At 39.8% G+C, this 12,845-nt stretch overlaps 1 protein-coding gene across 4 annotated transcripts in view; it reads left to right on the top strand.

The window, feature by feature from the left end:
- otogl (otogelin like) overlaps positions 1 to 12,845 on the top strand; it is a 148,907-nt gene that overhangs the window by 125,032 nt on the left and 11,030 nt on the right. For all 4 annotated transcript variants that reach the window (XM_033038224.1, XM_033038222.1, XM_033038225.1 and 1 more), the window contains 10 exons: positions 2,032 to 2,223; positions 2,960 to 3,172; positions 4,018 to 4,122; positions 4,290 to 4,397; positions 4,762 to 4,863; positions 6,066 to 6,170; positions 6,248 to 6,288; positions 8,059 to 8,122; positions 9,585 to 9,763; positions 12,522 to 12,623. In XM_033038224.1, the coding sequence (XP_032894115.1) occupies positions 2,032 to 2,223; positions 2,960 to 3,172; positions 4,018 to 4,122; positions 4,290 to 4,397; positions 4,762 to 4,863; positions 6,066 to 6,170; positions 6,248 to 6,288; positions 8,059 to 8,122; positions 9,585 to 9,763; positions 12,522 to 12,623 (1,211 nt within the window). The remainder of the gene's footprint in view (positions 1 to 2,031; positions 2,224 to 2,959; positions 3,173 to 4,017; positions 4,123 to 4,289; positions 4,398 to 4,761; positions 4,864 to 6,065; positions 6,171 to 6,247; positions 6,289 to 8,058; positions 8,123 to 9,584; positions 9,764 to 12,521; positions 12,624 to 12,845) is intronic.

The raw sequence follows: 12,845 nt of genomic DNA, 5'->3' as shown, positions 1-12,845 counted from the left end.
CCACAGTACGAGTTCATTCCAAGAGTTCTCCTGAGTTTGCCCTGATTCGAACTCGGAGATTTATGGTAATGGCCACTCGTCGGTATTCGGGGATCTCGTGGACATTTTTCATCATGTTGAAAAATCTTCACGAGTCTTCCTGTGCTTACCTGCCATTAGCGAGTCTTCCCGAGTACCTGCCGTTAGCGCTAAGAGACGTCCCCGAGCTCCGACGTACCCGCTACGTTCATTCTCCGTGCTTACCACGAGTTTGATTGTTTTTAAACTCGGGAGAGCTCTTGGAATGAACTCGCACCGTGGGACAGGGCTATAACAGTTGTAATTAAGTCTCTTTTTGCTCCAATGATCTTGGACAATTCCTGGCAACTAGAAGAGTAATTAAATTATATCAATTTATTCCCAGCCTTGCTCTATCTTTTATAATCATTTCATTCCGTTTGCCTAATAGCACATTTACCCATCTCCAGAGTAGATTTTCTTCCAAAACTGATTACCCATATATTTATATTTTCTGTACTCTGACTGGAAGAAGAAAGTTGATTTTTCCATTCAAAGGAAACCAAACCATTCACACCAAACCTTTCAACCAAACCAGCTGCTATGACTCCCATGAGTACATTCTCAACAGGCAACTGTTCTCAGGTTAAAGAGTACCCAAGCAAGTCTTCATTGTCTGAAATATTCCTATTCGGCTTTTTAAGCATATGAGGAAAGATTGGAAAGACTGGGCTTGTATTCACTGGAATTTAGAAGGATGAGAGGATATCTTATAGAAGCATATACAATTATAAAAGGACTGGACAAGCTAGATGGAGGAAAAATGTTCCCAATGTTGGGGGAGTCCAGAACCAGGGGCCACAGTCTAAGAATAAAGGGGAGGCAATTAAAACTGAGATGAGAAAAAACTTTTTTAACCAGAGTGTTGTGAATTTGGGGAATTCTCTGCCACAAAAGGCAGTGGAGGCCAATTCACTGGATAAATTTAAAAGAGGGTTAGATAGAGCTCTAGGGGCTAGTGGAATCAAGGGATATGGGGAGAAGGCTGGCACGGGTTACTGATTGTGGATGATCAGCCATAATCACAATGAATGGCGGTGCTGGTTCGAAGGGCCAAATGGCCTCCTGCACCTATTTTCTATGTTTCTATGTTTCTAATGTGTGGCAAACCTCTCTTCTCTGCTTTACTGCTCCATTGGGATGAACTGCTCAAGAGTTACTTCAACTTATTGTCACTGTAAGTGAAGTTATGACTGTCTTATTGGAGAACTAATCAGAAATATGCCACAAAGACATTAATGAGGACATTATTATATAAGTTACCACATCAAAGGACATATTCACAAGGATTTGTGCTTTGTAAGGTGTAACGTGTAAAACATTTTGGAGCTGAATTAGAACCCATGCTTAAACTTTTGTGGTGAACAATCATGCATACAAGGGTCTGAAGAAGGGTTTCGGCCCGAAACGTCGCCTATTTCCTTCGCTCCATAGATGCTGCTGCACCCGCTGAGTTCCCCCAGCAATTTTGTGTACCTTCGATATTCCAGCATCTGCAGTTCCCTTTTGAACACACAATCATGCATACAATGTGTGTTGGAAGGAACTGCAGATGCTGGTTTAAACCAAAGATAGACACAAAAAGCTGGAATAACTTGGCGGGTCAGACAGCATCTCTGGAGATAAGGAATAGGTGACATTTTGGGTCGAGACCCTACTTCAGTCTGAAGAAGGGTCCCGACCTGAAACATTACCTATTCTTTTTGTCCAGCGATTCTGTCTGAACCGCCAAGCTAGTCCAGCCTTTTGTGTCTATAATCATGAATACAACTTTGGTTGAATTGGAAGTGCATGTAATTTTTATAGTTATATTAAGAGGAGTTATCTATTAGTATGTATTTGAAATTGATTTTCATGAATAGCGTTACCAATAATTTTGTTTGATAAAGTATTTATAGGTTAAATGCCTATTTATAAATTGATGGCTTCAAGCTTACATTTTTACATTAACTAATCCCATTGTTGTCCATACAGCACTCAGCTGCCCTGTAGGCATGGAATACCAACCTTGTGTGCCAGCTTGTGAAAGCAAAATGTGTCAGAATAAGGACTTCTATTTGGAGCACGACCCCACTTGTTCATTCATCAGTGAGAGTTGTGTCTGTCCACGTGGGACTCTGCTGCACCAACCTGATTCCAACTATTGCATTACTGAAGAAAAATGTGGTTAGTAATCGTAGCAGTCTGAATTATTTATAAAATGGGTAACAAATCAAAATGGTACATCTGTAAACAAAGATCTGTATCCAATTTAGTTCGATTTTTGTACAGTGGCAAATTTAAGTTTTCAACTTATCGAATAGTGAATGGCTTGGATAGAGTGGATGTGGGGAGGATGTTTCCACCAGTGGGAGAGTCTAGGACCAGAGGTGATAGCCTCAGATTAAAGGACATTCCTTTAGGAAGGAGATGAGGATACATTTATTTAGTCAGAGGGTGGTGAATCTGTGGAATTCATTGCCACAGAGGCTGTGGAGGCCCTCAATGGATATTTTACGGAAAAGATAGATAGATTCTTGATTAGTACAGGTGTCAGGGATTATGTAGAGAAGGCAGGAGAATGGGGTTAGGAGGGAGAGATAGATCAGCCATGATTGAATGGCAGAGTAGTCTTGATGGGCTGAATGGCCTAAATCTTCTCCTATCACTTATGAACTCATGAATATGCATGGTGCCATTTTTCACAGAATCTTTGTCTGTAACACAAGTACATTATAGGAAAGTGTATCTCTTAGTTTCTGTTAAAATGATTATTATATTTTGAACAAAATAATGCACATGTGCATCCAAAAAACCCATAAATTAATGCATGATTAAATTTGACTTACGGACAAGATATGGTAAATCACGTGATCTGAACTTGTGTGTTGATTTTAACTATATAAGTCTCGATTTGTCCCAGCCTGCACAGACAATGAAGGCCAACCACGATCGGCAGGCGAGACCTGGAATGGATCTCATAAAGGGTGCTGTATGTACAACTGCTTGGATAATGGGACCATCATCTCTATTGAACCTGAATGCAGTGAAGTATCATCGCCAATCTGTGAACGAGAAGGAGAGATTATTATTGATGTCATTGAAGAAGGAGCATGCTGTCCAAAGAAGATTTGTGGTATGTGTTATGAGCAAATAGCGAGTTCCATTATTAGAAATTAGTGTTAAGTTGTTTGCTTTTATAAACCGTAGTCTCCACAATTTGGACAAGTATTGTGTACAACATTTGTGCACAATTAAGTAGAGACTTCCAGTCACAATATCACCAAACAAGCAGCATCTCTGGATAGAAGAAATGGGTGATGTTTCAGGTCGAGACCCTTCGTCTGAAGAAGGGTCTTGACCTGAAACGTCCCCCATTCCTACTATCCAGAGATGCTGCCTGTCCTGCTGAATTACTCCAGCATTTTGTGCCTATCTTCGGTGTAAACCCGCATCCGCAGTTCCTTCCTACACAACATCAGCAATATTTTTCCAAGTTAGCATGTTGTGTGACTCGATGGAGAACTAGCTGAAGTACCTCTATGCTTCCCTTGTCCTTCTTGGTGGTGAAACGTGCAGGTTTGGGAGAAAATTGGGAGGGGAATATCTTTTGTACCACCAGAAGCTATAGGCAATTTCCCTATTTAATCTGCTAACCTTGTCTGATAATTAAGTCAAAGCGTTGGCTGGCATTTACTCGTGGCCAAATGTGAAAAAGAATTGCTCGTACCTGTTTTTTTTTTTTCCATTTCTCCTTCACAGAGTAAATGGCCTTTCTGCTCCCTACACTAACCTTCCACCACACCATATCTCAACATTAAATAAATCAAATGCATATAACTGATTTTATCATTTGACTTTTAGCTAAATATCTAATGTACTATAGTGTATATTATAGTGTACTATAGTGTACTATATTTATTGCTTGGAAATATTTTTTAAAGTATATTTCAAGCATTTTAACTATTGCATTTTGTTCAGAGTGCAATTTGACCATATGTGAAAGTGATGTCCCGACATGTGAAAATGGAGACAAATTGATGATTGGCTACAGTGCCATCTCCTGTTGCCCTGAGTACCGATGTGGTAAGTTTAAGGAGGTTTACATCACAGTCTACAATTAAGAGGACTGCAAATTTGTCATTGCTCTCTTATTTGAATCCACTTATTTAAATATGTTATGGCAATGCAAAATATTAATTGCTACTTTTGTTAATTTAGTATCATGTTAATTTTGATGTTCAAAATAACAGAATGTGACCCTCTGGCATGTCCAACAAGTTCACTGCCTGCATGCAGGGAGGACCAGTTCCTTGTTGAAGTGCGAATAGACGACTCTTGCTGTTTCTCATTTCAATGCGGTGAGTTAATGAAGTAGGAATTGATTTTCATATGAACGAGGGTGCTGTGAACAAGGTCAGATAGGAAAGGCAGTCTCTAATTTTTAAAGCAAAATGGATCAACTCAATTAACAGTTCTCAGTCGGAATCATTTTTAATTTCAAAGGAAAGGTTGATTTACATTGTGGAAAACTGAAACGTAGTTACATATTATAGGTGTAGATAATGTATATATTTATAAAAAATGATTGATTTCATTAGGCAGCTTTTTAAAATCATGTTTTCTGCGTGGTATTGATTGGCTGTAGCACAAAACCCTACTTATAAAAACACAGTTAGTGAGATAATTACTGTTGATTTCAAAAATAACGTTTGAATTTTCTAGTGTGCGAATCATGCATTGACCCAATTCCGACGTGCAATGAAGGAGATGTTCTTGCAGTAGATCTCAACACTGCTGATCGTTGCTGTCCACTCTACCACTGTGGTCAGTGAAATATCACACTTTTTAAACTGTTTTCAAGCAATTTATGTGACATATTTAATCTTTTTGTATGTATGTTTTTTTTGGCATAGAAACGATGATAATCCACTTTTCCAGAGAAATAAAATACCTTGCCATTTTGGGATCTTCCATAATGTGTTTTAAAAAGTGCTAAAATGTTTCTGCTCAATTATTTCTTAACATTACCATTGTTCAGAAATGTATTAAGCAATTGGCTTTTGCATTTACAAGATAGTATAACCAATGACGGAATAAAGCTCTCACAGATTTTCTCTGTTGTTATCACATGCATATGTGGGAAGGTGGCCAGATTATAAAGGGAATCTATTCCCCAAACTTTTCAAAATGCAATGGGGATGAACTTATTTTATTAAAGTTGTCTGATGTGAGGTTAAAATGGAAATGCTAAGTTGAGGAAGAATTAAGGACAAAATGGCTGATGATGCCAGAGAATGTATGATTGCAAAAAAAAATCAAAAATCACAGCAGCATTCAGTCTGTCAGGTGCATGAGGTATTTGTGCTTCACATGCATCTCCTTTCATTTCATTTCATTCAACTCTATCAACATATTCAATTTCCTTCTCCTTCGTGCTTCTCTAACTCCTCTTTAATAACAATATCTTCTGCCTCATCACTCCATGGGTAATTGGCTCCTCATTATATTACTACCTTTTAATGAAGTTTCTCTGGATAACTATTAGATTTATTAGTATGTCCTCAAGGCCCCAGTACTACTCTTTTCTGAAGTGATAACATCTTCTCTACACATGCCCTCTCACAACCTTACTGACCTCCATCAGATCATTTCTATGTCTTCAGTTTCAATTTAGTTTGTCACGTGTACCGAGGTACAGTGAAGAGCTTTTGTTGCTCACTGTCCAGTCAGCAGAAAGATAATACATGATCGAACCATTTACAGTGCATAGATACACGATAAGGGAATTACGTTTAGTGCAATGTAAAGCCAGCAAAGTCTGACCAAGGATAGTGCGAGGGTCACCAAAGATGTAGATAGTAGTTCAGCACTGCCCACTGGTTGTGTTAGGATGATTCAGTTCGGCTTCCTTTTTCGCGAGAAATGAGAAATAATATAAAGTACCTGAACAGTGGAACAATTTGGCATCCTTTTCAATTCAAATAATTTAACGATTTTGATGTTTCTTATTTTCTTCTTAAATGCAGTCTGTGATGAAAACTTGTGTTCCCCTCCCAACAAGACCTGCGCTGTTGGAATGAAACTTATGAAGGTGCAGATCTCAGGACTCTGCTGTCCTGACTGGCAATGTGGTAATTATGAAATTAGTTTTATAGAACATAATTAATTTTGGGTCAATGCTTCGGTTAATTATTCTCTTATTTTGCAGATTGCAGCTGTGAAAACACTACCATGAAGATGTGTAAAGTGGTATGTTAATAATGCAATGTGAATTAGTGTATCGCTTTCTAGTATGTCATCAGAACAAGCATAATAAGAACATAAAATAATGTCTCCAAGGAATCTTCTTAATCTGTCTACATATAAATTTTAAAAGGATGACATATGCATACATACTGAAAATCTCTGATTAGCTCCCTGAATTAGTTGAACGTTGAATTCTCTGATTTTGGATAACCTCCAACAACTCCTCCCTCCTCCCCTTTCTCCCCTGGAACCCTCCTGTTCTTTCCCTCCCCTCCCCTGCCCTATTCCCCAACTGGACTCGCACCTATTTCTCCCCTTCCTCCCCCCCCTCTCCCCCCTCTCCCCTGCCTCTTCATACATTCCTTCCTCTGGCTTCACAACTTGCAATTCTTCAATCTTCCTGTCTCATACCTTTTGTTTTAATGTGTAGGAAGGAACTTCATATGCTGGTTTACACCAGAGGATGTTGATTTAAGGTGACGGGGGAAAGATTTAATGGGAACCTGAGGGGTAAAGTTTTTACACAAAGGGTGGTGGGTGTATGGAACAAGCTGCCGAGAAGGTAGTTTAGTATAGTTTAGAGATACAGCATAGGAACAGGCCCTTTGGCCCACCGAGTCAACGTTGACCATCGATCACCCACACACCAGCTCTATATTACTCCACTTTTGCATGCTACACACTAGGGGCAATTTAAGATGCCAATTAACCTACAAACCTGTATGTCTTTGGGATGTTGAAGGTAACCAACGCACTCTGAGGAAACCCATGTGGTCACAGGGAGAATGAACAAACACCACACAACATGAGCACTCGAGGCCAAACTGAAAGCTTGGTCTCTGGCGGGGTGAGGCAGCAGCTCTACTGCTGAGCCACTGTGCCGCCTCCATATCATTGACGTGTTGGTAACTGAAACCACAAGCCCGAGCACCCAAAAATAATTCTACATTTAAGTTCTTTTCTAAACAATTCTTAAGCCAACAAATGCAAAAGTTTAGTTTAGAGTTACAGCATGGAAACTGGCACTTTGGCCCTCCATGTCCACACCAACCATCAACAACCCATTCACACCATTTCTACGTTAACCCACATTCGTATCCACTTCCCGCACATATTTACAGAAGCCAACAAACCTACAGACCCCATGTCTTTGAGATGTGGAAGTAAATTGGAGCTTTATTTAAACAATGGCAGAAGTAAAAAGGTAAATTACTTTGAAAGCTAACGGGAGTTGAGGCAGGTACCATTGTAACATTTAAGAAAGATTTAGACTGGTACATGGATAGCGTGGGTTTAGAGGGATGTGGGCCAAATGCAAGCAGGTAGGACTGGGGCATGTTAGCCGGTGTGGGCAAGTTGGGCCAAAGGTCCCTGTTTCCATGCTGTATAACTATGACTATATGACATGGAGATAAGTATGCTGATGTTACTGCATTGGTGTTACATAAGAGGACATTTTTGGCTCCCCAACATTTCATTGCAATTATACTGGAAATTGCATTAATGCAGTGTGTTAAAAGTATGCTCTGATATGGTTAATGTTCAAGGGCATTTGCTGATTTACAGAGAGCTGATTAAAAGCTCAAATGATCTTGCCTCCACCACCCTCTGGGGCAGAGAATTCCAAAGATTCACAACACTCGGAGAGGAAATATTTCTATACACCTCAGTTTTAAACAATTGCCCGCCTATTTTATAGCTAAAGTATATACTTGTTTGTGTCTCTTGAGTCATTTACTATGTTGTTGAATTTTGCTTTAATTAAAAAATCAGGGCGAAGTTCTAACAGAGGACCCTGGCTTGCAAGATATCTGTGGTTGTACTCGTTCCATCTGCAGTAAGTTCCCTGCCGTTTACCTGAACTTTAGCAACTTTTAGATCAATTTGAAGCACTTTGAGTGCTGGCTAGCTCACACATTTTCAATCAGTAACCATGCACATTTATTTATTAGGTATTTATTTTCTTACACTGCCAGTCAATATAGCTATCAAACAAGTGTTTGAGTTGTATTTTATATTCGAGAGGACCTGTTGTTAACTTTGAAATGTCACACATTCATTTTTTCGAATATAATGCAGCATATTTAGAAAAATAGATTTAATTCCCTTTACCAAGTCCATATTTGAACCCAGATTTCAGAGAAGAATCGAATACCACTATTGACTCAGGTTTTTCTTTAACTGAATTTTGAGAAAAATATTTCTGTGAAATTGGGATGAGATACGATCTTGATAAAAAATGAATTATATTAAAGAAATGCACTAATATTATTGAATAGATTTATGTTATGTTAAATCATTTTAAACACAAATAGGTAAAATATACTGCTTTGAAACCGTTTTAAAGCTTTGTGAACTGACATGGAATCCATAGCAGAGAAATTTTTCCTGGATCACTAAAGGGGCTGTCCCACGGGCGACCTAATTGGCGAGTTTAGAAGTTTGAAAAAATGAGAAGTTTAAGGCCTCCTTCGACTATGTAGAAGACCTCCTTCGACCTCCTTCGACTATGTTGAAGACCAGCTTCGACTAGCTATGACAAGCTACGACTAACTTCGGGAAAATTGGACACGGAATAGTGGAGAGTGAAGACGACCTCCTTCGATCTCCTTCGACCTCCCTTCGACTATGATGAAGACTATCTACGACTACCTATGACTACCTTCGATTACCTACGACTAACATGCCGATCTACTACGACCCACTACGACGTACTATGACTAAACCTACGAGTAAAAAAAGTATCCATTTTTTTCCATGGCAACCTTTTTTAACTTGCGGGCATTTTTTAACATATTGAAAAAAACGCCGCGACCTAGCTGAGGCCTCGAGTATGCGGAGACCACTGTCGAGCATGAAGGAGAGTTACGAAGACCTCCTACGATCTCGTGTCGACCATGCTGCGAGTATGAGTCGAGGGCAAACTCGCCAGAACTCGTGGATTAGGTTGCCCAAGTGGGACAGGCCCTTAACTCTAAATGGTACTTGTTTTACCCCTTTGGACATAACGAGGGGTAATATCAAAGGTTGAGCACCAAGGGTTGAGCAGCCTACAGTCTGAAATTTTTGCTGCACCATTGAACAAAGACAAACTTTTCTTCCTTTAAAAAACTAAAATAATGATATTTCATTTATATTTCATTTTTTATTCATTGGTTCTTATTAGGTTAAATAATCAATTGGCATAATAACACATTTGAAAACGAATTGTAATAATAAGCACATGTTATTTTAACAGAATAATTCTGATGATAATGCACCTATAATTATTAATTAGAGTATGCATTTAATTGTTTCAGGTAAAGCTGATGTCTGTGTCTTCCAAGGTGTCACTGCACTTAAACTTGGCCAGTCACTGGTTCAGCACCTTGAAGGTGACCAATGTTATATAGCAAGTTGTCTCCAGAGTGCAGATCAACCCACAGAATCTCCTTCAATGGAAGTGTCGATAGTTAACTGTTCTGCAAAATGTGAACCTGTAAGTTTATAAATATAGTCATTTGACTTTTGAAAATTACAAACTATTCCATCTTTCAGTGCTACATAAGGGTTTCTGTTAATAGCTAAAATTTATTATGCTAAAAGAATTCATGTCCAACAGAATTATTTCATTCTCGCTTACTAACTTTCCAAGTATCAAAGATTTCTTGTCTTTGATAATTTGGTCTTAACCCAAGTCTCCCAGCAACTATGAACTGGGTCCCCCTTCCCCAATTCCCTTGGTGAGACCACACCTGGAGTATTGCGTACAGTTTTGGTCTCCTAATCTGAGGAAAGACATTCTTGCCATAGGGGCAGTACAGAGAAGGTTCACCAGACTGATTCCTGGGATGTCAGGACTTTCATATGAAGAAAGACTGGATAGACTCGGCTTGTACTCGCTAGAATTTAGAAGATTGAGGGGGGATCTTATAGAAACTTACAAAATTCTTAAGGGGTTGGACAGGCTAGATGCAGGAAGATTGTTCCCGATGTTGGGGAAGTCCAGAACAAGGGGTCACAGCTTAAGGATAAGGAGGAAATCTTTTAGGACCGAGATGAGAAAAACATTTTTCACACAGAGAGTGGTGAATCTCTGGAATTCTCTGCCACAGAAGGTAGTTGAGGCCAGTTCATTGGCTATATTTAAGAGGGAGTTAGATGTGGCCCTTGTGGCTAAAGGTATCAGGGACTATGGAGAGAAGGCAGGTACAGGATACTGAGTTGGATGATCAGCCATGATCATATTGAATGGCGGTGCAGGCTCGAAGGGCCGAATGGCCTACTCCTGCACCTATTTTCTATGTTTCTATGTTTCCCTCTGCATTTGAACACTTTTCAGCTGCTACTATGGTCAAATACATGAGTGTTCTCCAAAGCTTATGCAGGGAGTGGCTTTCTCTTGGTTCACTTGTTGCCAGTGTATGACAAGGGCACCTTCAGCAACCACTCCCTTTTCCAACCCTTCACCATCCTCTGGAATCCCTGTTTTTTTGTTCTTGAATCTTTCTTTGCTTACCTTCATGTTGTGTCATGTGATCTTCTACTGGGCTATTAACGATATACAATTCGATATCACCACCAAATCTCTTTATTACTGCCAGGCTCCCACTGCCTCTGTGCAGTTATCCAATATTCTGCATTCAACGAGAACCTCCAGCCAGAAGATTGAATTGTTTTCATTCACATTCAGACTCTGGCAACACCAGGCTGTTTGCAGCTTCAGTGTTCTGTTTAATCCTGAGCTAGATTTACAATCCATATTCTTTCCCTCCAATGTCTGCGCCCATATCCCAGACTATCTGACTTTGAGTTTGAAAACTTATTTCTGAGTTTGAAAGCTTTCTTTCTGTCCTATTGGATTTACTCCTGCACTTTCCATTAATTTGAGGTAATTGTAAACTTTGCTGCCATATCTCATAGAGCATCAGGACCTGCTACATTACCTATCCCAGGCCCATATTTCTACCTATACTGGTCCCACAAATCCTCAAATTAAAATATTCATATAATATCTTTATGACCTTGGCTCCTCATCTGCACCTACTCTCTCCCCTTCTTCACAATGTACATTAATTCTCTTCCATTTTCCACTCCTTTCTACCTTAGGTCATTCCAATATAATGGCCTAGTTTTTTCAGTCACACATTGCCCATGTTGCGAATACTGCCATAATTTCCTCTACTGCTGAACCTGTTATGTTTGCTTGTTTTAAAATCCATCTCTTCTGAGTTTTATGTCTTCACCATGCTTTTAAAGTACCGTATTTCCCAGTGTCGAAGATGCTATTTTTTACCCTAACATAAGACCCGAAAATTTACCTGTGTCTTGGAGGCCGAAGGTTAGGTTGTTAGCCAAGAAAGATAGACTTGGAATGGAGTTGACCGAGCAAAGCCACTCTCGTAGCGACTGCTCCGCGGAACCTGCATTCCTTCGACCCTGGAACTACGGTCTATGATCTTTGCTTTCCACAGCGTGTGGGGAGTCTGGCCCGGGTCAGCACGCCCTGGGCTGCACAAAGTAGCAAACTTGGCTGGGCCACCAGAGGTAAAGTTGCAGGGAGGGCAGGAGCGTTGAGAAGGAGGGGGTCGGGGATCATGCCAGCAACTCACTCACTCGCTCACCGCTGCTTTGGTGCTCCGGTCGCGGGGCCACCGCATTGTAGCTCGGGTGGCTGTGATCGGCCACCGGGACTGGACAGTGGAACTGGCCGCCACCTCAGCACCTTCTGCCGGCCCGCCCGCCAGCCAGCCATGGTGTCCTTCAGCACAGGCGTAACCGGTGGAGGTGGTGATTGGCGGCTAGCCAGGCATAATCTGATTTATTTCAGCCAGATGTTCCTTATGTTGTAAAAAACATTACCTGTACATTGTTGATTCAATTGCAGGCACAGTCGAGTTTAACATTTTATTTGAAACTGCAAAAGAGGAAACGACCTCTTTCCTCTGGTTACAAATTTACTTATGTGCAATTGTATTTATAACAGCATAGTAAATTATGCCAACATTTACCGATATTTATTATAAAACAAATTGCCAACATGTGATTCATAACAACTTTTGCAATATGACACATTGAAGTCATTTTTTGCTATGTGTAATCAAATAATTTTAATGCGATGAGTTTTGTTGAGCAAGATATTGTGATTTTTGTAAACATTGACCAAGACTGAGATGATAGGAATTTTCTTAGTATCTTTTTTGATAAACCACTTCTTATTTTCTTGCCATAAATATAATGATTGTATTAATCAACAGCACCAAGTCTATGTTCCTTCAACTGATCTGTACGTTTGCTGTGGAACTTGTAAGAATATATCATGCCCTTTTGAGGAAGAAGGCAGCATTGTTTTACATAATGTAAGTTGATCCAGGGTATAATGTTATGTGATTAGTTTTTTTTCTATTAATTTAATACCAATAACATGCAAGTCATTTCTTTAGAGAGATGTAAGAATGTTTGTAACTATCATAAATCTGTGACATTATGAGCTTGAAATAGCTAATGGCAGGTGAAAAAGTGAACCTGGTTTAAAGGCCTGAATTTGCACTGGGGCGGGGACTTTCCCCTAATAAAAATGA

Source organism: Amblyraja radiata, chromosome 19, assembly GCF_010909765.2.
Source record: "Amblyraja radiata isolate CabotCenter1 chromosome 19, sAmbRad1.1.pri, whole genome shotgun sequence".
NCBI lineage: Eukaryota > Metazoa > Chordata > Chondrichthyes > Rajiformes > Rajidae > Amblyraja > Amblyraja radiata.
The sequence above is the reverse complement of the archived record's forward strand: the minus strand, read 5'-3'. Positions and strand labels throughout refer to the sequence as shown.